Consider the following 25,844-nt stretch of genomic DNA (forward strand, 5'->3'; position numbering starts at 1 on the left):
TCATGAGCTGAACTCAAAGATCTAAGACTTTAAGATCCAAGATCCAATACAGTAAAACTGCACATTTTTTTTCACAGGCACACCTGTGCAATAATCATGCTGTCTAATCAGCATCTTGATATGCCACACCTGTGAGGTGGATGAATTATCTCGGCATAGGAGAAGTGCTCACTAACACAGATTTAGACAGATTTGTGAACAATATTTGAGAGAAATAGGCCTTTTGTGTACATAGAAAAAGTCTTAGATCTTTGAGTTCAGCTCATTAAAAATGGGGACAGTTTTGCCAAAAGAAAAATACAAATGAAGTTTAGTGTCTTGCTCAATTTGCTCATGGAACTGATCTTGCCATAACATATTCTAGGGCTGCCCCCGACTAAAGATTTTTCTAGACGACAAGTAGTCGTTCATTTAAGCCATTAATCGACAAATCGCATGTTTATTTTTAATTAAATACTGAGGAGAATATACTAAACCATAAAGAGCGTTTAATATATAGGCGTAATATCGCCTATTCCGCGCTCAAGCGCACACATAAAGCTTGCTGCAAAGCAATGAATGTGCTGGAAAAAATAGCAAGGAGACATTTTATTTATTTGTTAATAAACTATTGTTTTCTGAGTCGGTGTTGGCTGCAAAGATGAAGTTCACGACCCGCCTATAGAGAGAAATGTATCTTTCATACGGATTACATAAGCAGAAAGTTCTTCTTTTCATTTTAAATTGGTTAATTTAGCAGTAGACATTTCAAGCTGTCTAATGATATATTTCTCATGTCTGTCAGGCAAGTAGCCTATACGCTGAGTTAATTTTTGTTAAGCGCTTCAGTTCACAGAGACTGAGACAGCAGAAAACACATCCTGTTTGTTTTTTTTATTTTATAAAAGCACGTTTTCTTGTTATTGTGACTTTACACAAATAAAAGTAGACCCTTTACAATTTTCAGAAAAAATGCAAGTGATCGCGCCGGCGCCTCCATGTCATGCATATTTAACGTTTGGATTTCCTGCCCGACATACTGTAATTATACTTTGTATTACTGTAAAACAAAGAACCGTTGTTAACAATCTGTCCCTCTAACAGACTTCGTCACTAGTTTTTTTTCTGTGACTAACTGACTAATAAAATTTTGGTCGACTAAGCCTCTTCTAGTCGACTAACGTTTAGTCTACTATTAGGGGCAGCCTTAGTTGATTCAAAACTTGCTACGGCCAAGCCTACAAGGATGAGCTATCACTTTTTCGGGCACACAACAAAAATGCATACAGAGTGAAAATACCTGCAGTAGTACAGTAGTAAACACAGCAGAATAAGCACTAGCAGGGCCATGGCACCCAGAATTGCTAGCAGGAAAATGGTGTGGTAGGTAGTGATGTCTCTCAGACCAGAGGTGTTCAGTCCTGTTCCTTCAACACAAAAAGCATTTTTATTTTCCCATCTCTTAAGCATTAAAAAATTAAACCAACCAGGTTTAGAAGTTAATGTTATAAAAAGATGAAGATGGACATTAAACAAAATTCGAATCTAAATTTATTTCATGTTTAAAGTCATTGTGTAATTTAATGTTTACTGATCCAGAAAAATACGAAACTTAAACATATTAAGTATATCCTCAAAATGTCTCTTATTTGTCATACAACATAACATGCCATGTAACTGCTGCTGTCCTCACCTGAGGTTGAGGGAAATGCTGCAAGCCAGTATCCTAAATTTGGAGCCACAAAACTCCATGTCATCTGAGTGCCCTCTTTTTTAATGTATCCAGCACCGCTTCTGATCCATAGACCTGCAGCAAACCAGGACTTTATTACAAAATGAGCAGACATGGATAAATGCAATGAAATATTGCTTCAGCATACAGAAAAAGCTCAATTTAATGTGAATGGGCAGTGTGCCAGGGACAGATTAGACCCAAACTGTGCCAAATTACACATCCAATAGCTTTTCTTCATTAAAAAGTCATTTTAGGATCAGCCTAGGTTACCATTCAATATTCAAAATCACATCTGATAATGGAATATGGTGCACCAAAGCAGGGCAGCGAGGGGCACACATTTTGCAACAAGCCCTAAGGCCAGACAAATGAGCACAGAGAGTTAATATGTTCTGACAGGGTGAACCCTGACAAATACGATTTCAAATGTCTCCCTCCACTAAAGACGAAATGCTCTCCCTGTGCTAGACTGGAGCATAAAAAATTGGACCTGTTACTATATAGTAGTAAAAACAACAACAAAATTTAATTAGACATTGATGCTTTTTATTGTCTATTAAATATGACTTATTTATCATTTCAGATTTAACAGCTTTGTGCACTTTCAGCTCTACAGCAGAATCCAAAGAACCAAACCCTGACTCATGCACAAAAACAGACCCAGGCAGCTGCATGCAATGTGTAATTATGCACACTAGAAGGTGCTATATGTTCATCTCAGCAGGGGCTTTCCCAGTATAGTAAGCTCCTCGAAGTACCATGTGCATAAGTATTCCCTGTCTCTGTATGGGCTGCTTCCTCTGTGATCTGTCTCCAAAACAGACCTTAGTAGTCACATGGCAAATTTCAGCAACACAATGAATGTTTTCATAATCTGAACACATTGGGGCATTCAGGCCCCACCCTTTTTAGATAAAGCAGAGGGCTGGGACTCAGCAGTCGGTGACATCATGTAAATTTGTGCTGTGTTAGTATGAGACTATGTGACTAAGGGCTTTGGGTTGTGCTTTGAGAATGGAATCGCCTTCTCATTTATATTCCCAACATCCACGTTTCTACAGTCTACAGAGCAAAGTCTTAGACAAAACAGACTTTTGTAGTTTACAGCCACACGCGTCCATCACATGGTCAAAGACACACTTACAGAAAGATTATATCTGCCCACACTCAATAATACAGGACCATGTTCTGCAGAACTGACTCTTCTCTGGAACACAGTTCTCTGACCATCCCCACACACTAAATATTCAGGGTTTTCTTTCTCTAAAGCTGTCCAGCATTCTCCATCTAGATTTAGACAAGATAGACTTTTCCGCATCCTTGTAACAGTTGGCACCGTTTGAACAGCTCCATGTACTAAGCTACTATTTACTCTATTGGCTCTAAAGGGAGTGCTTGTCCACCTTATCACTCATGAAGAAAAATTGTCTAGAAAAATATCTAGACAAGACTAAATTATAGTTGAATTTTTTCATGTGAATCTTTTCATGTTTTTCATATGATATATAATAAATAAATAAGTGATTACCAAATTATGAATACATGATTCATACACTACCATTCAAAACTTTGAGGTCAGTACGCTTTTATAATGTTTTTGAAAAATGTCTCATGCTCACCAAGGCTGCATTAAAAAAAAAATTACTGTAAAGTAATATTGTGAAATATTATTACAATTTAAAATAACTGAATTAGTATTATTAATGAATTATCGCCAATAATAATTTAACCAGTATATTAGAATGATTTCTGAAGGATCATGTGACACTGAAGACTGGAGTAATGCTGAAAATTCAGCTTTACCAACAAAGGAATAAATTACATTTGAAAATACTAGTGCAGTGCCCGCAAAATCAGTTTTTGTGTGTGTATTTAGTAATTGTTGTTTTGTTGTGATGTGCTCATTGTTACAATTACACAGCAAAAGTTCAGTGACATTTTTATTTGTGCATAGAAAGCAAATACTGATACTGACATAATGACATACAATAAATATGGAAAATTGAACTACATGGTTGTAAAACAATTTATAATGGTGATATTAGGTGACATGTATTTGGGTATCTGTGTACAGGTAGCAGGAGTTTAGATTAGATTAGAATAGTTTAACATTAGTTTCCATTTTGTTGTCATTGTGCAGATTATAATTATAGAGACAATGAAAGGCAGTTAGCGTCTAACCAGAAGTGCAAAAATGCAGAAAAGTGCAATGTGAACAGTATGGACAAGTAGTGCAGTATAAACAGAACATGACATATAGTGCAGTGTAGACAGTAGTATACAGTTAATGAAGTGGTATGGTGTACATTAAGGATATGGGGATTTGCCGTCACGATCGGTAAGAGGAGAGTTAACCTCGTTTAAGCCTGCATAGCCTACATGAGCTATCCTGTTGAATAGGCAGGGCAACTATTTAACATAGCATATTCAACATCAAATAGTTACAGGCTAACTTCAGCGCGCATGACACAGTAATAACTGAGCAAACAGTTTGTGAATAGGCTACTACAAATTATGGCCGTAAAAAAGAGACTGTGAATGCATTAAACTACTATTACACAGTAGGTAGCGATAACGTTAAGTGCACCAGAATAAAATATAATATTCATAAGTAAACAGTGTAGCTGACTTACAGATTCAGTTAACAGCCACAAATGAATAAGCGTGACGATTCAGGGAGCAGGCTACACAGTGACTTAAGCTCCGCTGCTTTCTTCGACCCTCTCTGTCTCTGGTCCTGCGCTGTGCTCACTCAGTGTGCAGTGTGAGAGGGGGAATGGCCAGCTGTGCTCACTCAGTGTGCAGTGTGAGAGAGGGAGTGGCCTCTGGTCCTGCGCTGTGCTCACTCAGTGTGCAGTGTGAGAGGGGGAGTGGCCAGCGGCTAGAGCGGCAAAAGCCAATATGTGCTTCTTTTACCGATATATTTAACAATATCTTTTGAATTCTTAATCCAAACAACATCAAACTTGGCACTGCACTTACTCGTGCCCCTAGAAAGACACCTGTCAAGTTTGAAATCCATCGGACTAATGTTTCGAGAGATATGCGAATAATAGACACAGACAAGACAGAAAGACATTCCTGTAATTTATATAGATAGATGTTCAAATAGAAAACAGTTTATTTAAATTCAAATAAATTTGAAATTAAATCCTAAAGGATTATTAGGAACACCTGTTCAATTTCTCATTAATGCAATTATCTAATCAACCAATCACATGGCAGTTGCTTCAATGCATTTAGGGGTGTGGTCCTGGTCAAGACAATCTCCTGAACTCCAAACTGAATGTCAGAATGGGAAAGAAAGGTGATTTAAGCAATTTTGAGCGTGGCATGGTTGTTGGTGCCAGACGGGCCGGTCTGAGTATTTCACAATCTGCTCAGTTACTGGGATTTTCACGCACAACCATTTCTAGGGTTTACAAAGAATGGTGTGAAAAGGGAAAAACATCCAGTATGCGGCAGTCCTGTGGGCGAAAATGCCTTGTTGATGCTAGAGGTCAGAGGAGAATGGGCCGACTGATTCAAGCTGATAGAAGAGCAACTTTGACTGAAATAACCACTCGTTACAACTGAGGTATGCAGCAAAGCATTTGTGAAGCCACAACACGCACAACCTTGAGGCGGATGGGCTACAACAGCAGAAGACCCCACCGGGTACCACTCATCTCCACTACAAATAGGAAAAAGAGGCTACAATTTGCACGAGCTCAGCAAAATTGGACAGTTGAAGACTGGAAAAATGTTGCCTGGTCTGATGAGTCTCGATTTCTGTTGAGACATTCAGATGGTAGAGTCAGAATTTGGCGTAAACAGAATGAGAACATGGATCCATCATGCCTTGTTACCACTGTGCAGGCTGGTGGTGGTGGTGTAATGGTGTGGGGGATGTTTTCTTGGCACACTTTAGGCCCCTTAGTGCCAATTGGGCATCGTTTAAATGCCACGGCCTACCTGAGCATTGTTTCTGACCATGTCCATCCCTTTATGACCACCATGTACCCATCCTCTGATGGCTACTTCCAGCAGGATAATGCACCATGTCACAAAGCTCGAATCATTTCAAATTGGTTTCTTGAACATGACAATGAGTTCACTGTACTAAAATGGCCCCCACAGTCACCAGATCTCAACCCAATAGAGCATATTTGGGATGTGGTGGAACGGGAGCTTCGTGCCCTGGATGTGCATCCCACAAATCTCCATCAACTGCAAGATGCTATCCTATCAATATGGGCCAACATTTCTAAAGAATGCTTTCAGCACCTTTGTTGAATCAATGCCACGTAGAATTAAGGCAGTTCTGAAGGCGAAAGGGGGTCAAACGCAGTATTAGTATGGTGTTCCTAATAATCCTTTAGGTGAGTGTATTTTAAAATGTAATTTATTCCTGTGATGGTAAACCTAAATTTTCAGCATCATTACTCAAGTCTTCAGTGTCACATGGTCCTTCAGAAATCAGTCTAATATTATTATATTTTATCTATGTATACATATATTTTTATATTATATTTTAAAATATATTCAAATAGAAAACAGTTAAATTAAATTCTAATAATATTACACAATATTACTGTTTTTACTGTATTTTTTAATTAAAAAATGCAGTCTTGGTGAGCATAAAAATAATTACATTATTTGTGCATTGTTAAATAATGCTAAATCTGCATGAATTTCCATCCAATATTAACAAAAAAAGTACTGTACTGTAGGGGTAATACTCAGACAACAGAACATCCTTTCAACAGACTTATCTGTCAAAGGTCAAAGGAGGCTTTTCCAGGCCAACTGACTCTCTTATTGCATTGTGAATTGAATGGGGACCTCTTATTGAATCTCTTAAATGCATTGTGAGACATCTTTAATTATTGTACTTATATTACCCACCAAGACCAGTTCAGGAAAACAAACTGAGAATGACATACATGCAATCACACATGGCAAAGGGACCAAGACGTTGAGGCTGCATACTGTAAAAGGGGGAGCTGGGATTAGGTTGCCATAGTCTAAGCTGCTTAGTTTAAAATCATTTGAGATTTCTCTGTGGAGCTAAGAGAGGCTAAATGAATCTTTTACCACACTTTAGGAGAGATCCCAATAAGCAGTCCAGACATTAGGGAGAAGAACTGAAAAAAAAATGTAACACAAAAATACCGGATAACCTGGAATGACATGTGAAACTATATCAAAAGCAATCTAAGGGAAATTAAGACCTAAATGTACAGCCAGAAAGTGGGCCGATACCCTATTTTAGTTGTATTGATTTTTCCACCAGAGCTGTTCTCTTTATTAAGCGGGCACCAGTGAAGGATCTAGGGAATTCTGCAGAGCTTGCCAGGTACTAAATCACATCTTGTTTTGGGAGCTGTGTCATGACAGGGTCAATGTCTGGAGATGATTTCTGCTTTATGAATTGGCAGGCAATTATCTCTCCGTTGTGAGAAGACTGAACAGCTTTCTTTAATTTGTACTGCACATTCACTTCACCTGCTCTCACTTTATCTGAACCTGCTTAAATAACTCAACTAAATTTGGAAAGTTAAACAGTCTTTCTCCATCTCCCCTTTACCATATTTTCTTACCTTTTCTCTGCTTCTTGTACACTTCTTAACAATTTACGACCCCCTCTTCCAAATGCCTTAAGCCCTTGTGGTCTTCCTGGAGGCTTAATTTTGCATGTACTATGACAAGGGTTTCTAATCCTGCCTCAGAAAAGTCAATGTCATACCGAGTTTAGCACCAAGCTGCCCCAACACACTTGTCTGGAAGTTTCTAGTAATCCTGAAGACATTGTTTAGCTGGTAAATGTGTTTAATTATGATTAGAGAGAAACTAGACCACTATAGAATCTGGATCAGCAAAAAGGGGTGCATCAAGAGAACATGATGCCCCCTAAAGTGGGCGTCTGTGATCACCCTCCTAATTACATTGGTAACAAAGTTGCTAGTTTGATTAATATAACTTGGATAAAATTGTCCATATACCAGTGTCCAAATTTACCCATATTTTGTTAAATGCTGTTTACCTGTTCTGTCCTCGAACCTCCAGACTGGGACACTGGTGGCAGTTTTGAGAGGAGAGTCAGAAGGAAGAGGGATAGAGATGTGAATGGCTTCTGACACCTGGACCTCAGTGCCATTGGGCCCAGTGAGCTGAGCACACATTGCAGCTAGTGCAGTCAGCTCCACCCAGCTACTGTTGGTTCCTGAATCAGAAGTAATAGCAGAAAATGTATAACACTCCATGAAGCCACAATGTGCTGTGCTGTGCGTGTGTGGGGTGGGGGGTAATAGTAATGGTCAGATAGATGGGTAACTCCACAGAAACATATCTCTTTGAAAAGGGTGTTTGGATAAACTCACCTGTTGAGTTGTTCTCCAAGGCGAGGGGGTAGGGGAAGCCCCCAAGCTCATATTGACTGCGGGAAGAGGTGAGCATTGCAGAGAGTGTGATTTGGGAGGTGTTTAGTGTTGGTCTGATGGCTCTCCTCTGAATTTGTACCCATGGCTGTCTCCGGGATCCTAGACAACAGAGATAAAGACTTTTTCTTTTTAAATGTATAGGTATAGTGAGTAAGAATGGATTAATCGTAAAGAATTTATAGATTCTGTTAATGATAAAGAACCAAGTCATAACAATGTCTCACATTATTTCACGTTATTTCTCACGTTATTGGTTCCCAACCCTAATAATGAGCTGCTTTTAGGATTTGTTTTATAGGATTCAGTAACCACTTCCTTTAACCAGTGTTGCTGTTATAATGAGCAAGTGATTCAACCTCTCTCTGCTATGGCCAGTCCTCTCTCTTGCCAGTCAGAAGGAGAAATTGTGGGGCAGGATAATTAAGTAATTGCTAAAATACCGCAAGAATATAAAGAAAATGTTTCCCAGAACTATAGAGTTCTTCAAAGTTTCCTGAAACATTTTACAAGAATCCAGAGTTCAGAATCCACACTGCAGTAATCCCTTCCCCTCCTCCACTTGGCTTGCTTAGTCTGCGAGAGGCAAATAGAAAGGCCTAAAAATACAAGCGTGTATCTCTCACTGTAGGCTGTCTGCTCTGATTAGTGCTGGGTTAGCTGATCACTGATCGGCCCAGGCATTCAGGATAGCGTGGCTGCAGTGGCAGTGCTTGGGGACCGTTGAAAGCTGGCAGGCCTGGATATTCCCTTTTTGTTGGTAACTGTTTTGGTCACAGACTAGTTATTCATTTACTTACCATATCCATCTCTTGATGAGAAGAGAAACTAATACAGTCCAAAGGAATCTCTAAAATTAAACCCTATACCAATTATCTGACCATCTATCTTTGGGCAACATAAACAAACATGTATACCAGCATTTAAGACAAGTGTGAGATTCAATTAGGCTATAAATGGCAAGGCTATGAGCCTACTCACAGTCTAACTTTAGCTTTCAGACTCTAAGCCTAACTGCATAATCGTGGCACTAGTAGCGATTTGCATCTTACATGATGATAAGGAAGGCGGCAACAGTGTCTGGCCAACAAAGCTTCCAATTCCTCTAGGATTGCTCAAGGATTGGGCTGCAGATGGGTTGATCCCCTATAAACCTGACACTGAAAACTATGATTATGCAGTAAAAGAACGGAACAGTCTATTTGGGTCTGATGCATTGCCAATTGGCAAGCCTCCTAAGGAGCTTGGGCATTATGAATTGCTTTGAGAATCCCCTTCATGTGCAGCATCATGTGGTTGGCCACCACTGAGAGATGGTTAGTAGTGGTAAACCTCACAAATGTCAGTTGGCTTCATGAACAGAATGAACATAACTATATAAAACATATATTCCCTTTAAAATTTCTTGTTGTGTCATAGATTTTCACAGTTTCTAGGTTTCCTTTATTCTCTTTTAGTTGGGCAATTGGGCCTACTCCGAAGTGCTGCCAACAGGCCAAAATCTTTCTGGTACAGAGAGGAGTGTTCACTAACACTAATTTTTAAGTCGGACAGAGGGTTAGATTGAGAAAAACTAATACCCCTCAGGGAGTGAACTCACCAAATAGACATACCACTTATGATAAATCACTAAAGTGCACTTCCCTCAACTACACTAACCAATTTATCATAATTTCCATGACAAAGCCATTAGATGTTAGTAGCATCAGTTGGCCTTTTGTAAAGAAGGCTGTTTGAATGCTATAGATTAGAATTGTTGACCTTGGGGTCAAGCTATCTGAGGAAAACAATCAGAGTTAACCCACTTAAGTGTCTGTCACCCACTCTGATATAGAGACCTTCAATTGTGGGAGTGGCCAGGTCAATGAATGTGTACCATCTGCTTACAATAAATTAATGTAAGTTTGGATAAAAGCATCTGCTAAATTAATAAATGTAACTTTTGTCTTTAAGAAGATTAAATGGTTCATAGCCCATAAGCTGGATTTTTGTCATGAGTATCAGAGATGATTGTTACACAATATTACATTTTACCTCAGGAAAGTAAACCATTATTATAGCTCATAGCTAGAAAAATAAACTGATGAGTATATCATCACATAATTGAAATTATAATAATTTAAACTCATAACAACGAGGGATGTCCCGATCAAGCTTTTTATGCCCACCGATCCGATTTGAGTAATTGAATATTGAGTATCTGCCGATACAGAGTCCCGGTCCAATACTTGTATTTACCTAGTGCTGGGTGCACACAAGTACATTACAATTATTAAAATCAATCAAATGTCTACAGGGATGTGCAGAGTTTCTCAGGGGCTCAAATGTAAAAAAGGGGTATCTATCACTACAAAGTAACTCTAATATAACAATTGCTAAAGTAATTATATTTATAGGCCTATATTATTTTATTTTAATAATAATATTAATAGAGACACACTCTCTCTCTCTCTCTCTATATATATATATATATATATGTGTGTGTGTGTGTGTGTGTGTGTGTGTGTGTGTGTGTGTGTGTGTGTGTGTACAATAAGCAGAATAATAGAATAAAAAGTGGATTTAAGGTTAGAAAGCATGAAGCTCACGGTTAAATATTCGACAGCTGAATATTAATGACTTAAAACTACATTTCTTGTGTAGTGGCTGAAATCCACTTCTGCTGAATGGGGATAGGACAGCATTGTTAAACAATGAAATAAACGTTTGCCCCTCATTTCGCTTTGTAATTCACTACTGGTTTTGTGTCTATAATATTTTATGCGGCTGTTAATCTTCATTGCTTGAGTGTATTTTATATTTTATTCAGGTAATTTTTCCAGCCTTTTAATTTGTTCTGACTTTATACTACAATCAAATATGCTGAAATGTAAAGATTAACCGGAACAATAAGCAGAATAATTGCAACAAAAAGAAGAAAAAAAAAGTGGATTTGAGGTTAGAAAGCATGAAGCTTATGGTCCCGAAGCAAGACACATCCCATAGTGACGCTTTGTGGCAAGTACGTCTCAAATAGTCTGACGCCAGATACAAATAAACAGTAAATAAATGACTTGAGTAATTTGTTAGAAAAGTATGCATCAAATATGTTTAACACCGTATGACATGCTAGAATAGACTTTATTGGTTTTCGCACCATTAAAAGGAAAAGAAGCCTGAATGTGCGTGCGCATTTTCCTTTTAATGGCGGTTGGCAAACCCACTTGAAGGTACATACTGCGACCTACTGCATGGCACCTCCGTGACATCTGATGTAAAATAAAGGATCGGGCTTAGGATAGCCAATGCCGATCAGTTAAAAAAAAAGTGAATTCATCGTCCAGCTCAGTTCAGTTCAGTTCTCATATAATGGTGTCAATGCAGGCAGATCAATAATATTGTTGAATATTAAATTAAATGTCCCCAACTAAGCAAGCCAAATGGTGTTCTCCTCTAATGAATGAACAGTGTGCATTGTGGTCGTGTAATAACATTAATATAACATTATATACATTTAATTTAGTTCATTTTGTGAACTATATCTATTTACTGTGATATGATCAACATTAAATGGTATTAAAAATACTCATACCATGATTGATTTTGGTCACACCACCCACACATGGTAGCAGTCGAATGACTCAATAGCTATCTGTATCTCAATAGGCCCTGTGCCTGGAAGCTATTCATGCAAGCAGGTCTCAGGAGATTTACATTCAACTCACACTCCTGCTTGATTCTCACCAGTTTATTCTCAGAAAAACACACTTCCCTCCTCTTTCACCCTGCCCCACTCTCTAGTCAAGGGAGTCATTTCTCATCCCTCTCTTCATTGCACGTGTTATCAGTTACAGATGTGCTTGTGCTCTTTTGGGAGAGAAAGACATAATGCCCTTACTGGCCAGAGAAAACGAGATACTAACTAAAAAAAGGATGCACAATGACTGATTTATACATACATACTAGTAAGGTAGATTTAACTAAATATAGGGCTATCATGAAATTACGAATATTTTGTTAATGGTTAATTATGATTAACAATATGTGATAAGATTTTAAAGTGCTAAATGTTTGCGGTTATTGCAAAAAATCACAATTGTATCAAAATTGCTTTCAGGCGATTCTATAATCAGGAAAGGACTAAATAGAATAAAATGGGGTTGCATATTGTAATGTAATTCATTCCTGTTGTGAAATGCGCCTAAAGATATCCAGATATACAAACACAACAATGATATACAGCAATGGCTTTCCAAACATTCAGATTCACCATTTATATTAGCATGTTTCTAAACAAACCCTCAAGCCCAAATCAATTGAGTGACTTCTTTTCAGACTGGCATGCTGTGAACACAAAAATCCACCCACGCTACGGCTCAGAGTTTATGCTGTTTCAGTCTGTACATTCGATTGACTCACTTTTCATAAAAAATGCTCACAGAAAACATAACCCGACTCTGCAAACAAACAAACTAGAGGTGCGTGTTTGAGCAAAACAATAAATGCATTATATTTGACATTAATTCGTTCTCTAGATTCAGGGGGCATTAACAAGCTCTTTATAACAGAAATTTAGTGGTCAGACAGCAGCAGAGCCTAATTGATGGACTAGCTGATTTCAGATCAGGTTTTACATGACACATTCCTCCCACATAACAGAGACGGATATGCAACACTTTAATAACCCCTCCTCTTTCCAAAAGCACATTCTACTGGCACTGCCAAAGTTGCCATGGTAATGGGTTTTGAGGCATGAGAAAAAACACACGCCAATGTGAGTCTTGATCTCCCACTACTTCCCTCAGTAAGCACCATGTAATTATCTGAGGCTAGATGTACTGTAATAGTACATAAATAATACTAAAATAACACTTTTACAGTTGTTTTTACATTTAAATATATAGTTGTTTATAGACTGATTGTTAACTCCAGTCAAATTTATTCATCTTCGGCTGTAGGACAACAACTGAGATATGATGCCTGATGGTGACACCTCTTCCCAAGGACAAAGTTGGGGCCAATTGCATTTATTGTACATTTCAATGGCTGCTTAAATAAAATTCAAAAGAGTTTCAATATTAAGGAGTATTATTAAGAGTCCACACCACAACTACAACGATAATGGCACTTTTTCCAGCTGATGAACGATAAAAACCATTGACAGAATCCAATCATAATACAACTGACTTTAAAGAGCTATAGCATTTAAAGCAGCAGATGACAAAACTGCAGTGCACACTTATAATAATAACAACAGGTTGTTATAGTGCACTGGTATGGAAGCTTTTATAGTTATCATTATAGTAATCTTTATATTTATCGTTCTTGGTGTGAACGTTTACTCAAGTCAGGTACAAAAATAATACTTTGGTACAGTAATGAATGATTACTCAAGGACTTTACACTCTTACTAAAATGTCTAAATCAGACTGCAAGGCCTTTTTTTCTGTGCTGGGCCCAACAAGTTGCCCATTTATCTCTGGAAGAGCTTGGAGACACTGATGGTATTCTATCCTCTCTTACTGAATGTGAAGAGGGAACGAGAGCAAGCTGTTGGCTTGTCAGCAGAAGAGGGAATGGGAGGACACTGCAACATTTGAGTGCATGTAACTATAATCACTGATCACATCAGGGACCCACACACACACACAGCTACACAGTCCCTTTATGCTCAGAGAGATCGAGCTCATTAAGTTGATAAGGATCAGGCAGAAAGAGCTGTGTCAGGATGCCTACACACACATACATAGAAAAAGGATATGCAGGGCTCTGATATTCAAGTTTGCATGAAGCACATTACATCATACTTGGTAGTCCATTGGGTAAAATCACTTCCTACCCAGAAATCTTTCAACTAAAAGTCAGTTTCCCACAACCATAATTTGAGCCATTGCACTCCACATTAAACACCTGACTAGCACTGCAAAACACACAAGCCACCCAGGCAACACAGGCAGCAGTTTCTCTAAATCTTCCTTATGTTTCCAGAGGAAACAACCACCTGCCAAAGCAAATGTGTCATTTGATCATGTTTGTAAATCTTAGTGGACGTTTATTGAGCGTGGAATGTGGTGAAATAGCTTGTAGACACTGCGCCCAGTCTCAGTTAAATTGGATATGCTTATTGGCAGCTCTTGAGATACGAGACTATAGTGTTAGTCTGATTATTTAAACGACCAACTCAGCAGTTCCACACATCTGCACATGTAAACACTGCAGGATGTGTGTGAATCAATGGTGCTGCTTTTGGATCTCAGATTCCGAGCTAACCATGTGGAACAGAGCCTGGCTGAGTCGCAACACCGTATTGGACGGTAACCCCATATCACTGATGGACACAAAGTATCAGTCAAACCTACAGGGAAACTGCGGTGCTCAAGTGGGCATTACAGGTTTAAGTCCAAACTGGGATGCCTTTCTCTCCCTAGTAATTCCATTTTTATAGTACTATAAATAGAAAAACTGTGGTGAATTTACTAAATAGAGTTTATTCTTAAAGGCTATGATTAAAGAGATTAAAGAGTTTACCCACATTTTTTTTTTACTTTGTCACCATTTACTTACCCTCATTTCATTCCAAACCTGTATGTATTTCTTTCTTCTGCTGAACACAAAAGATATTGTGCAAAATGTTGAGAACCAATCAACATTGGAGCCCATTGACTTGCATTGTAATAATAATAATAATAATAAATAAAAATAAAACACTGGGATATTTTTCAAAATATCTTCTTGTATGTTTCACAGAAGAAAGAAATTGGAACAGCATTGGAATGACATAAAGGTGAGTAAACGATGAGAGAATTTCCATTTTTAGGTTAAACTATCCCATTAAGAAAAAAAAGAGAACTCACCTGGAGAACCCAACAGTAACTGCACAACATCGTCATATAGCAGGAGAGTGGCCGGTCTCTGGGGAAGTAAATATAGACTTACGGAGGCGTATACTGAAACACAAGAGAGAGAGAGAGAAACAGAGGGATAAGTACATTACTGTTCAAAAGTGTGGGGTTAGTAAGATATTAATACTTTTGTTCAGAGAGAATGCATTAAATTGTAAAAATAAGTCAAAAGTAAAGACATTTATAATGTCACAAAAGTTTTCGGTCCCACTTTATATTAAGTGGCGTTAAGTACTACTGTATGTACTTACATCAAAAAATAAGTACAATGTACTTATTGTGTTGTTCATGTTGTATTGTAAAACACTTTTGCTGCTATTGAGGTGTGATACGGGTAAGGTTAGGGACAGGTGTGGTGGATTGGGTAGGTTTAAGGTGTAAGGGAAGGGTCAACTGTGTAATTACAAATGTAATTACATAAATTAATTACAGCTGTAATTACATGCAGGAATTTTTAAAATGTAGGTACAATGTAAAAACATGTAGTTACACAATAAGTACATTGTATAAAAATAATTAATTTCAATGTAAGTACATAGTACTTAAAGCCACTTAATATAAAGTGGGACCAAGTTTTTACCAAAATATTTAGCGGCACAGCGGTTTCCAACATTGATAATAAGAAATGTTTCTAGAGCATCAAAACATCATATTAGAAGGATCATGTGACACTGAAGACTGGAGTGATGATGCTGATAATTCAGCTTTGCCATAAATTACATTTAAAAGAATATAAAAATATAAAACACATTTTAAATGGAAAGGATATTTCACAATATTACTGTTTTTACTGTATTTTTGATCTAATAAATCAGTAGGCCTACATATGCAAAAAAATATATAATAACAGTAAGCTTTACATTCATAAATACTGCATTGCACTCTATTCTATATATACACACACAATGTTTATAATTTATATATATGTAAATGAATCATACGGTAGATGCATTGACGTACAGATGTAATTAATAGACCTTAGATGGTCATGGTCCATATGCATGTCTCAAGAGAAAGTTCATTCTACTTCATGCGACATTAGCTTAGCATGACAAACTTCTGGATCTTACTTAGCCATATTTGTAAGCTATTTGTCCATCCACATGTCCGTACAAATCAGTTAATCTTCCACTGTCTCATTTTCAGGAATCATTTATCCTGGAGAGCACAATGATGTTGTTTTTCCTGTAATATACAGTGGTTCACCAGATGTAGCTGCTTATTCACAGGTGTGAGACATGACTCAGCAGAGTCAGTTTATTGCAACACAGCAGGAAACCGCGTTCTCGCTTCAAACAAGCCTTTGATGACAGACACCATGTAAAACCTGACAAAATCTTGAGACAGTCCTGTCGCTATTTGTCTTCCTGTCAAACACTACCAGACCATCAGCTCTGTTGCTGTTCAGTGGATCCATCAATATTTTGTCCGGACAGACTCCTAAAGATATAAAAACCAGAGCCTTTGACATATTATGTGAAATTATTACATGGCTTGGCTGAATTCTAATGTATAATGCGGTCTGTTATTTCTTGATAACAGACCGCTGCGAAGTATAACAGATCGTTGCCATGAAAAACAGCGCGTTGCTATGGACGCGGAACGGACTATTTTCTTTGGTGGAAGCAATACATTCGTTTTTAAATCAATAAACTACGGTGGCCGAGAAGGGTCACAACACAAACAAACGGCACAACAACTACATATGCAGAAAACACCTCCAAATTCAGAAAACACATACAAGCGCCACAACAACTACATATTCAGAAAACAACTTTGTCGATTTCACATCACGTACGCTGCAAATATTCACAGCACGAGCAAATAGGGAAACGAACTGCAAACTGCAAAGACACAACGGATGTTTCCGTTTTTCTTTTATTATGACAGACTTGTCGATGTGCTCTGATACCGAAGTGGTTTTGTGTGTTTTCAACATATTAAGTTATTGTCCCCATAACGTATTAGTCCACGCAGATAATTGTTAAACATTCTGCCAACGTTGTTAGCTGGAAACTAGCTCGCTTCTGGTCACTAAATACAGTGAGGAAAATAAGTATTTGAACACCCTGCTATTTTGCAAGTTCTCCCACTTGGAAATCATGGAGGGGTCTGAAATTGTCATCGTAGGTGCATGTCCACTTTGAGAGACATAATCTAAAAAAAAATATCCAGAAATCACAATATATGATTTTTTAACTATATATTTGTATGATACCGCTGCAAATAAGTATTTGAACACCTGTCTATCAGCTAGAATTCTGACCCTCAAAGACCTGTTAGTCTGCCTTTAAAATGTCCACCTCCACTCCATTTATTATCCTAAATTAGATGCACCTGTTTGAGGTCGTTAGCTGCATAAAGACACCTGTCCACCCCATACAATCAGTAAGAATCCAACTACTAACATGGCCAAGACCAAAGAGCTGTCCAAAGACACTAGAGACAAAATTGTACACCTCCACAAGGCTGGAAAGGGCTACGGGGAAATTGCCAAGCAGCTTGGTGAAAAAAGGTCCACTGTTGGAGCAATCATTAGAAAATGGAAGAAGCTAAACATGACTGTCAATCTCCCTCGGACTGGGGCTCCATGCAAGATCTCACCTCGTGGGGTCTCAATGATCCTAAGAAAGGTGGGAAATCAGCCCAGAACTACACAGGAGGAGCTGGTCAATGACCTGAAAAGAGCTGGGACCACCGTTTCCAAGGTTACTGTTGGTAATACATTAAGACGTCATGGTTTGAAATCATGCATGGCACGGAAGGTTCCCCTGCTTAAACCAGCACATGTCAAGGCCCGTCTTAAGTTTGCCAATGAGCATTTGGATGATCCAGAGGAGTCATGGGAGAAAGTCATGTGGTCAGATGAGACCAAAATAGAACTTTTTGGTCATAATTCCATTAAACGTGTTTGGAGGAGGAAGAATGATGAGTACCACCCCAAGAACACCATCCCTACTGTGAAGCATGGGGGTGGTAGCATCATGCTTTGGGGGTGTTTTTCTGCACATGGGACAGGGCGACTGCACTGTATTAAGGAGAGGATGACCGGGGCCGTGTATTGCGAGATTTTGGGGAACAACCTCCTTCCCTCAGTTAGAGCATTGAAGATGGGTCGAGGCTGGGTCTTCCAACATGACAATGACCCGAAGCACACAGGCAGGATAACCAAGGAGTGGCTCTGTAAGAAGCATATCAAGGTTCTGGCGTGGCCTAGCCAGTCTCCAAACCTAAACCCAATAGAGAATCTTTGGAGGGAGCTCAAACTCAGTGTTTCTCAGCGACAGCCCAGAAACCTGACTGATCTAGAGAAGATCTGTGTGGAGGAGTGGGCCAAAATCCCTCCTGCAGTGTGTGCAAACCTGGTGAAAAACTACAGGAAACGTTTGACCTCTGTAATTGCAAACAAAGGCTACTGTACCAAATATTAACATTGATTTTCTCAGGTGTTCAAATACTTATTTGCAGCTGTATCATACAAATAAATAGTTAAAAAATCATACATTGTGATTTCTGGATTTTTTTTTAGATTATGTCTCTCACAGTGGACATGCACCTACGATGACAATTTCAGACCCCTCCATGATTTCTAAGTGGGAGAACTTGCAAAATAGCAGGCTGTTCAAATACTTATTTTCCTCACTGTAGATGCATTACCAGCGTTTGTACATTGTTGTCCTGATATCTGAACTATGTATTTATTTTTCAGATTGAAATGTTCTGTCCGTTTTGTGCTGCAAACCACTTCGGTATCAGAGCAGAGCACATCGACAAGTCTGTCATAATAAAAGAGAAACACCAGAGAATGTCTAAGAAGGCCGTAGACGGGCTCTGGAAACACTTACCTCTTGTAACCGTTACTGATTATGGCCCCCGGGAAACATTTCCGTTGTGTCTTTGCAGTTTGCAGTTCGTTTCCCTATTTGCTCGTGCTGTGAATATTTGCAGCGTACGTGATGTGAAATCGACGAAGTTGTTTTCTGAATATGTAGTTGTTGTGGCGTTTGTATGTGTTTTCTGAATATGTAGTTGTTGTGGCGTTTGTATGTGTTTTCGCTTTCGCGTCGGGGTCCTGTTCAGCCTGTCGGGGTTGTTATTCGCTATAACGACCGCCTCTCTATACATTATCCCTTACGTATTATTCATATTATGTGAAGTATGAGAAGCATAAAATAAATGTTACCCGTGGCATGCCAACATTAAATATTTCTTTATTTAAAAGTCTTTTTTAGTCATCTATCTTTGTCAGCTAATCTGAAATGTACCTCACCCTTGAGTGCTCTCTACGGGCAGGAGGACATATGCTGGCAGTACTCCAGAAGACTGCTGCATGCTGGGAGCAGAAATCCTCTGTGTCTCTTTCCCATCTGCTATGGCACATTGTAATGTCCCCCGACTACCCTGAGCTCTATGTTTTCCAGTGTTTATTTCATAAGAACATGATTTTATTCAAGCTCTTCAATGTAATGAATGCTCTCAGGATTATTAGCAAAAACATAAAACAAGTTTGATCAGTTTCTGTATGGGACTGTCTGCTGTGTATTTGAGAATTTAGCAGGCCACCAAAAGACATTAGGACCCAAATGCACAGTATAATGCATTCAGATTTCCCTGAGATCAAGAAAGCTTGTCACTTGCAGGAACAGACTGTAGGAAACATGACACAGGCGATTCATGCACATTTACACCCATGCAGTTATGCATACATGAACGCACACACAGCACAGATGCCCTGAACAGAAGGGGCTCTGCTCTCTTCAATATTCTGCTTGGTAGGTATGTGAACAAAATAAAGGGAACGACAACAATACTGCCCACACTGCATTAGCTAGAAGCTCAAAGAAAAGTGTGTATGAAGAGAGGGAGGGTAATGCATTGTGTGGTTTAATTTTACATCATTTGTGACCTTAGTTACCTTCTGAAGCATTGTGACGACACATAACACATTTATATACCCTGGCTTTGATCATACAGAATTCACTCAGAATAATGTATAGAGATGCACAATGTATTAGTACAATATCTGTTATGATATTGAGAGAGAGAGTCATGAGAGAGTCATTTACCATTCACTTTATCTTTTATCCCAATGTATCTTTAAAATAATTTATTAACACTGTTAAATGTTATCTTTGACAGATCTCAAAATAAATTTCTATTTTTCATAATGTATAAAATAATATTGTGATGTCTAAATCGACTTGTAGAATTTAAAACAATATTGTAGGTTTAGTTTTACTTCACATATATTTAAAGACAACATAATATGGAATTTTAATATCAAGCATTTATTATTTAAATAATTATAAGCTGACCTTAATTGGTGTCAGTGTGAACACTTGTTTAATAGATAATTTAATAGTGAACTGTTCCTTTAAATGCTTTGGGGTCACTGCAGATGGCCTCAAGCTAATATTAGCATGAATTGAAAGACACAGAACCCAATTGTGATATCATGGGCTCTTTAAAATCAGTAAAATAGAATTATTCAGTTAAACCATAATGGACTAAGAGAGATAGGCCAATTGAGGACAGAACAAGTGTTCCCGACTTCAATTGATTTAATCCGAGCCGCAAGCAACTGCCTTATCACTCCATGAGAATGACTCGCTCTCTCTCCCGAGTTTGCGTGACTCACACAGATTATCAAAGTGCTGCAGGGACAGTTAAAACTCCACGTCCACGACACTGTAGTTTTTTTTAGAAACCCTTTTTCAGCATGGCTAAGAGACGAAATGGAGGAGGAATGGGGGGCAGATGTTTTGATAGCAAACAGATTGGAGTTGGAGTACAGACCAATGCATTATTATCATTCAAATGACTGGCATCAAGTCATTTTCACACCACTGCTAGTCATGTAATTCATCTGCCCTGCATTAAAACAACCATCCAGATTAAAATATGAGTCTGCCAATTAAAAGGACTTTATCAACTATTAGTACGATTATAACCATCACAGGAATGTGCTGTTAACAAGCCACATGCAGGTGTAAATGAACAGGGACTGAATGATATATATTAATGTTAAAACAATGGTTTTTTTTTTTTTTATATTTGATATTAACTTATTATATACTATAATGTATAGTTTATTAATAGTATAAATATTATTTCTTTAAAAAAAATATTATACTGACAAAATGGCCAGCTTTAACTCCCCTCTCACCAAATGCTAGCATAATGTATCCCGATCTTCAAGCAGAAGGAACTGGATAAAATCAATCCACAATCTGACTTGTGATGCAGCCGGAAATTAAACCACACCATGTTCATTCGTCTGACCAGAAGAGAACTGGCCCTGGAAGACTGGAAGGTTTTTTTTCTCAGCTTTTGTCACCGATGGAGCATGGGTTCCTTGTAACTGTCGCCTCTTGGCTTGCTTTGTTGGGGACACTTAATATTCTGTAATATTATTAATTGACTGCACTAACACTAACGGATGAGAACCGAACTGAGCTGGATGATGACATCACTGTTTTCTTCAGAGCTGCTTCCTTGATATTATTGCATAACTGATGAACTTCCACAGTTTTTGAACTGAACTGAATCAACATTGAAATAATTCAACTTAATAATGACTGTTTAATATTGTCTAGAGCTGCTTTACAGCAGAATTTAATTCTGTTTGCATCGTTGCATCGTTATTTTACTGTGAAGCTGCTTTGAAACAATCTGTTTTGTATAAAGTGCTGTATAAAGGCGATGTGACTGACAAAGTGACGGGAAACAAGTTGTGCTTCTGGCCTGTATGCATAAACAAACACACAAGCAGGCCTAGAGTAGTTGAATGATAATAACGAAATGTCCCAAATAAATCTGATTTCAAAAATTGTAATTAATCGAGAACTTGTGGGAAAATTTCTATCAATATCAAACTCTACTTACCAACTCTATTTGACTTTTTTCATTTTGGACAGTTGATTGGTCTTGCCATCAATACAAAGAATATATCTTACATTTCTAATATCACTCAGACTTTGGGCATAGTATATTAATCTCTAATTGATTCCTGTAAATTGATCTGTAAAGGGACTGTGTCCTCACATTTCATTTAATTCAATAACTTCCTTTCTTCCGCAACTTCATTTCATTTACACAAGGGGTGTCCAAACCTGCTCCTGAAGGGCCACTGTCCTGCAGAGTTTAGCTTCAACTTGCCTCAACACACCTGTCTGGAAGTGTCTATTATGCCTAGTGAGACCATTATTCGCTTGTTCAGGTGTGTTTGATTGGGGTTGGAGCTAAACTCTGCAGGACAGTGACCCTCCAGGACCAGGATTGGACACCCCTGATCTACACAATATGTCATCCACATTTTTGACAGCATTTCCTAATTTGGTGTGACTCAATGGGAATGTGTGCAATGCCCCCCCAAGAGGGTAATGTCATACTAAACATGCCTTCATTTACCAGCCCGGCAGGTCTGGCACGACATGGAGTCACATTTGCTGGCTGTCTCCATATCTGTAACCCCTCTGGCTAAGTGGCTTCCAGCTGCTCGTACAGACAGCTTTATGCTGAAATACATGATTTCACTGCCTCCCCTCTCCAGAGGTCTGACCGCATAACTGGGTGGGGTTTGGGTGGAGAGAAAGGGGCGGAGGAGAGCATGCTGTTGTGCAAACAGAATTGAGCCAATCTTAGAGCGAGAGAGTCAAAAGAGGACACGGCCGTCTGGGGCCCGACTCCGAGCAGCTGCTAGGTATCACAACGCGGGCCGGCACGCTCCACACTGGGAGTGTTGTTTAACATTCCTGTCCATTTGTGTGCAAAGCTCCATCTGGATTACAGATCTAGATGGTTGATCTAAATAATAGGACGAAGCCAACAGATCGCAAATCACTCGTCAGATTTGGAAAGTTCACTGAGTCCATGAGCAAAAATATCACCATGTTAACAGTTGCACTCGAAACGGCAATGTAATGGCTAATAAACTAATAATACGTTTAACTAAAATACACTTTAAGATATTTTGAATAAAAGTAAATATGGAATATAAATCAGAATTTAGACATTTTTTTGTGTTTTGTGTTTCTTGCCAGTGTCACTCAGGGTGACAGAAACCTAGTTGAATTGTAAAATTTGGGCATTAAATTAGGGGTGGGAATCTCTAGGCACTACACGATTAGATTCGATTACGATTCAGAGGGCTACAGCACAATGGTAAAACTATTATCGATGCATTTTTTTTCTACAATTGTATGTTAACCCTCTGGGGTCTGGGCTGTTTTTGGGGCCCTTGAGATGTTCTGACATGCCCTGACATTTGTGCTTTTTTCAGTTGCTTATAAACATATTAATGGCAAAGGTGTAAATTCACTCTATAAAGCACAAACAGGGCATGATTTAAATTGATGTAAAACAGGTTTTGCTTGGAAAGCCAATATGCGAGGGGGCGTGAACGAGGAGTGGTTTACAACTTAGAACACCCACTCTGCATAATGACTCTGCATAATTAGCCATTCATTCAGGTGTGACACTGAATGAGCCACAATGCAAGGACAAAGATATATTTAGAAGAAGACTTATATTGACCATTTAAGATTTTGCTTACATCTATCTTGTAAATATGTTTTGCCATTTTATTAAAAAGGTTACAATTACAACAATATTACAATTTCAACAATATTTCAAGTGTACTCTTTCTTTGTAAAAAAAAAATGATTATAGGCCTACATTTTATCTATGTATTCATTACTTTCATATTTCGCCTGACTGTAACGTTGTTTTCATGAAATATTAGGGCATATTGTTAATTTGCAGTTTAATATGTTGCTTATACAAATAGCCTACATTTTATTTCAGCATATTTCAGTCGATTTTTACTCATCTCAGTATAGCAATACAGTTTGCTGAAACATCATCATTCATTCACACACGCGATTTAAATTTAAACTGTCTTTGCCAGCTGTGGTAAACAGCGCGCATCTCTGCCGTTCATTCATTCATAAACAGAAACCCACGTGAAGAAATTCACGTGAGAAGGAAAAAACTTACTAGTATTCCTCAGCTCGCTCCTCGATATACCCGCACTTCTGGGGGACATTTTCCATTATTATTCCTCACAGCTGCAAGACGGTGTAAACAAGTAATGATCTGAATAAACTTGTGTTTTCTCGAGCTGATATGGGGGCGTTCACAGGATTGCGTGGATTGCCTCAGACATTTGCGTTTGAATAGCGCGCGCTCTCCGTGGGCGGAGTCACATTACATCTGAATCAGATGTAATTAGCTCGACTGGAATCGCTCTCTTTTAATACAGATTTCACAAGATGAGAATATTTGTTTTTTATATAAATTACTTCATTAAAAAGAAGAGAATTCAAGCTTCATGCCTGTGTGACTGTATGCCTGTTTGACTGAGTATTCGCTGAGTTATTGTTCATTTTCGGACGCGTTTCAGAATGGACTACACTGGCAGAGAGAAGGCAGAACTCGCCTCGTGTTTATTTTTCTTTATTTGGCAAAAAGCACAACACTTTGTTTTTATTGTGAGTATACACAAAAATAATACACATTTAACAGAATCGATTGATGTATGAAACTTGTTTTGTAAAATCAAAGTCAAAAGAGTATTTCGGGTCTCAATTCAACTCACAAGGAAAAAAGCGAGCAGATCACGCCGGCGTGATCTCCGACATCTGAGGGTTAAAGGGGTGGTATAATGCCCTTTTCACAAGATGTCAAATAAATCTCTGATGTCCTCAGAGTGTGTATGTGAAGTTTTATCTCCATATACCATACAGATATTTTTATATAGCATGTTAAAATTGTCACTTTTTGAGGGTGAGCAAAAATGCACCGTTTTTGTGTCTGTCCCTTTAAATGCAAATGAGCTGCTGCTTCCGTCACAGAGGGCGGACCTTCAACAGCTTGTGTCCTTTTACCTCACACAGAAAAAAACAAAAAACAAAAAACTTTTAGCCTTTTATGTTCGAGTCACACAATGATGGAGAGACTCAAGAGGAGGTGACAACATGTAGAAGCAACAGGACATTTCTGAATGGTTAGTTGAAGAATTTATGCAGCTGATGTGGAGTTAACTATCTTCTAGTCATTGATTAGCATATTCTGTCATGATAATCTATAAATCCCATTCCCGGGGGCGGGGTTTATGTCAATTCTAGGGTTGGTGATGTCACTAACCCGGGAGGAAAGTGGTGTAGTCCCTACCAGCCCTTTGTTGTTAAAACGCTATTTAAAAAAAAGCAAATATCTCCCTTTGCTTTGAACTTTGAGCGTTGGAACTTTGCAGATGTTGTTTATGCTCAAACAGCAACAATACACACTAACTAAAGTTAGAAAAGTGAAATCATAATCAACCACCCCTTTAAGAATTTTCAGCTAACTATATAGGCTATACTATAGCTTCAAAACATACATCTAATCGGCCGCATTCACACTAATGTACAGCTCTATTTTGACATATCAGATGTTTGTCCTGTCTGTCTAATCCCTTAAGACATAAATTACTGTGTTTACATTCATTTCGAGTCATGAAAGCAATTTGAGATGCAAGTGCATTCTGCAGTAAAAAAAAAAATAAAAAATTCATAATCGATTCAGAATTGTTGAAAAGAGAATCCTAAATGCATCTGTGAATTGATTTTTTTCTCTCACCCTTAATCTAGATAGAAGCCAGGAACCTTTTAATCTACAGTCAAATGCTTCAGATATATCCCTCATTTTTAATAAGGGATTAACATGATTTCAGAGAAGCCCATAAACACTAACTGGTCTTGCTCTAACAGTTTTGACAGGAAGTCCAGTTAATGCGCGTGCATTTCAGCATGAAATTGAATACTCGGTTTCTAAAAATAATCTGTAGGC

The 25,844-nt window shown here is 38.3% G+C and overlaps 1 protein-coding gene across 2 annotated transcripts in view; it reads right to left on the minus strand.

The window, feature by feature from the left end:
- Window positions 1–25,844, minus strand: part of fam171a2a (family with sequence similarity 171 member A2a) — a 41,703-nt gene that overhangs the window by 2,315 nt on the left and 13,544 nt on the right. The window contains exons 3-7 of one of the 2 annotated variants that reach the window (XM_081348228.1): window positions 14,967–15,059; window positions 8,077–8,235; window positions 7,740–7,919; window positions 1,673–1,786; window positions 1,280–1,406 (exon numbers count right to left, since the gene is read on the minus strand). In XM_081348228.1, the coding sequence (XP_081204354.1) occupies window positions 1,280–1,406; window positions 1,673–1,786; window positions 7,740–7,919; window positions 8,077–8,235; window positions 14,967–15,059 (673 nt within the window). The remainder of the gene's footprint in view (window positions 1–1,279; window positions 1,407–1,672; window positions 1,787–7,739; window positions 7,920–8,076; window positions 8,236–14,966; window positions 15,060–25,844) is intronic. The other variant, XM_081348229.1, reaches the window with a different exon arrangement.

This window comes from Scardinius erythrophthalmus, assembly GCF_964197995.2.
Source record: "Scardinius erythrophthalmus genome assembly, chromosome: 1".
Classification (NCBI taxonomy): Eukaryota; Metazoa; Chordata; class Actinopteri; order Cypriniformes; family Leuciscidae; genus Scardinius; species Scardinius erythrophthalmus.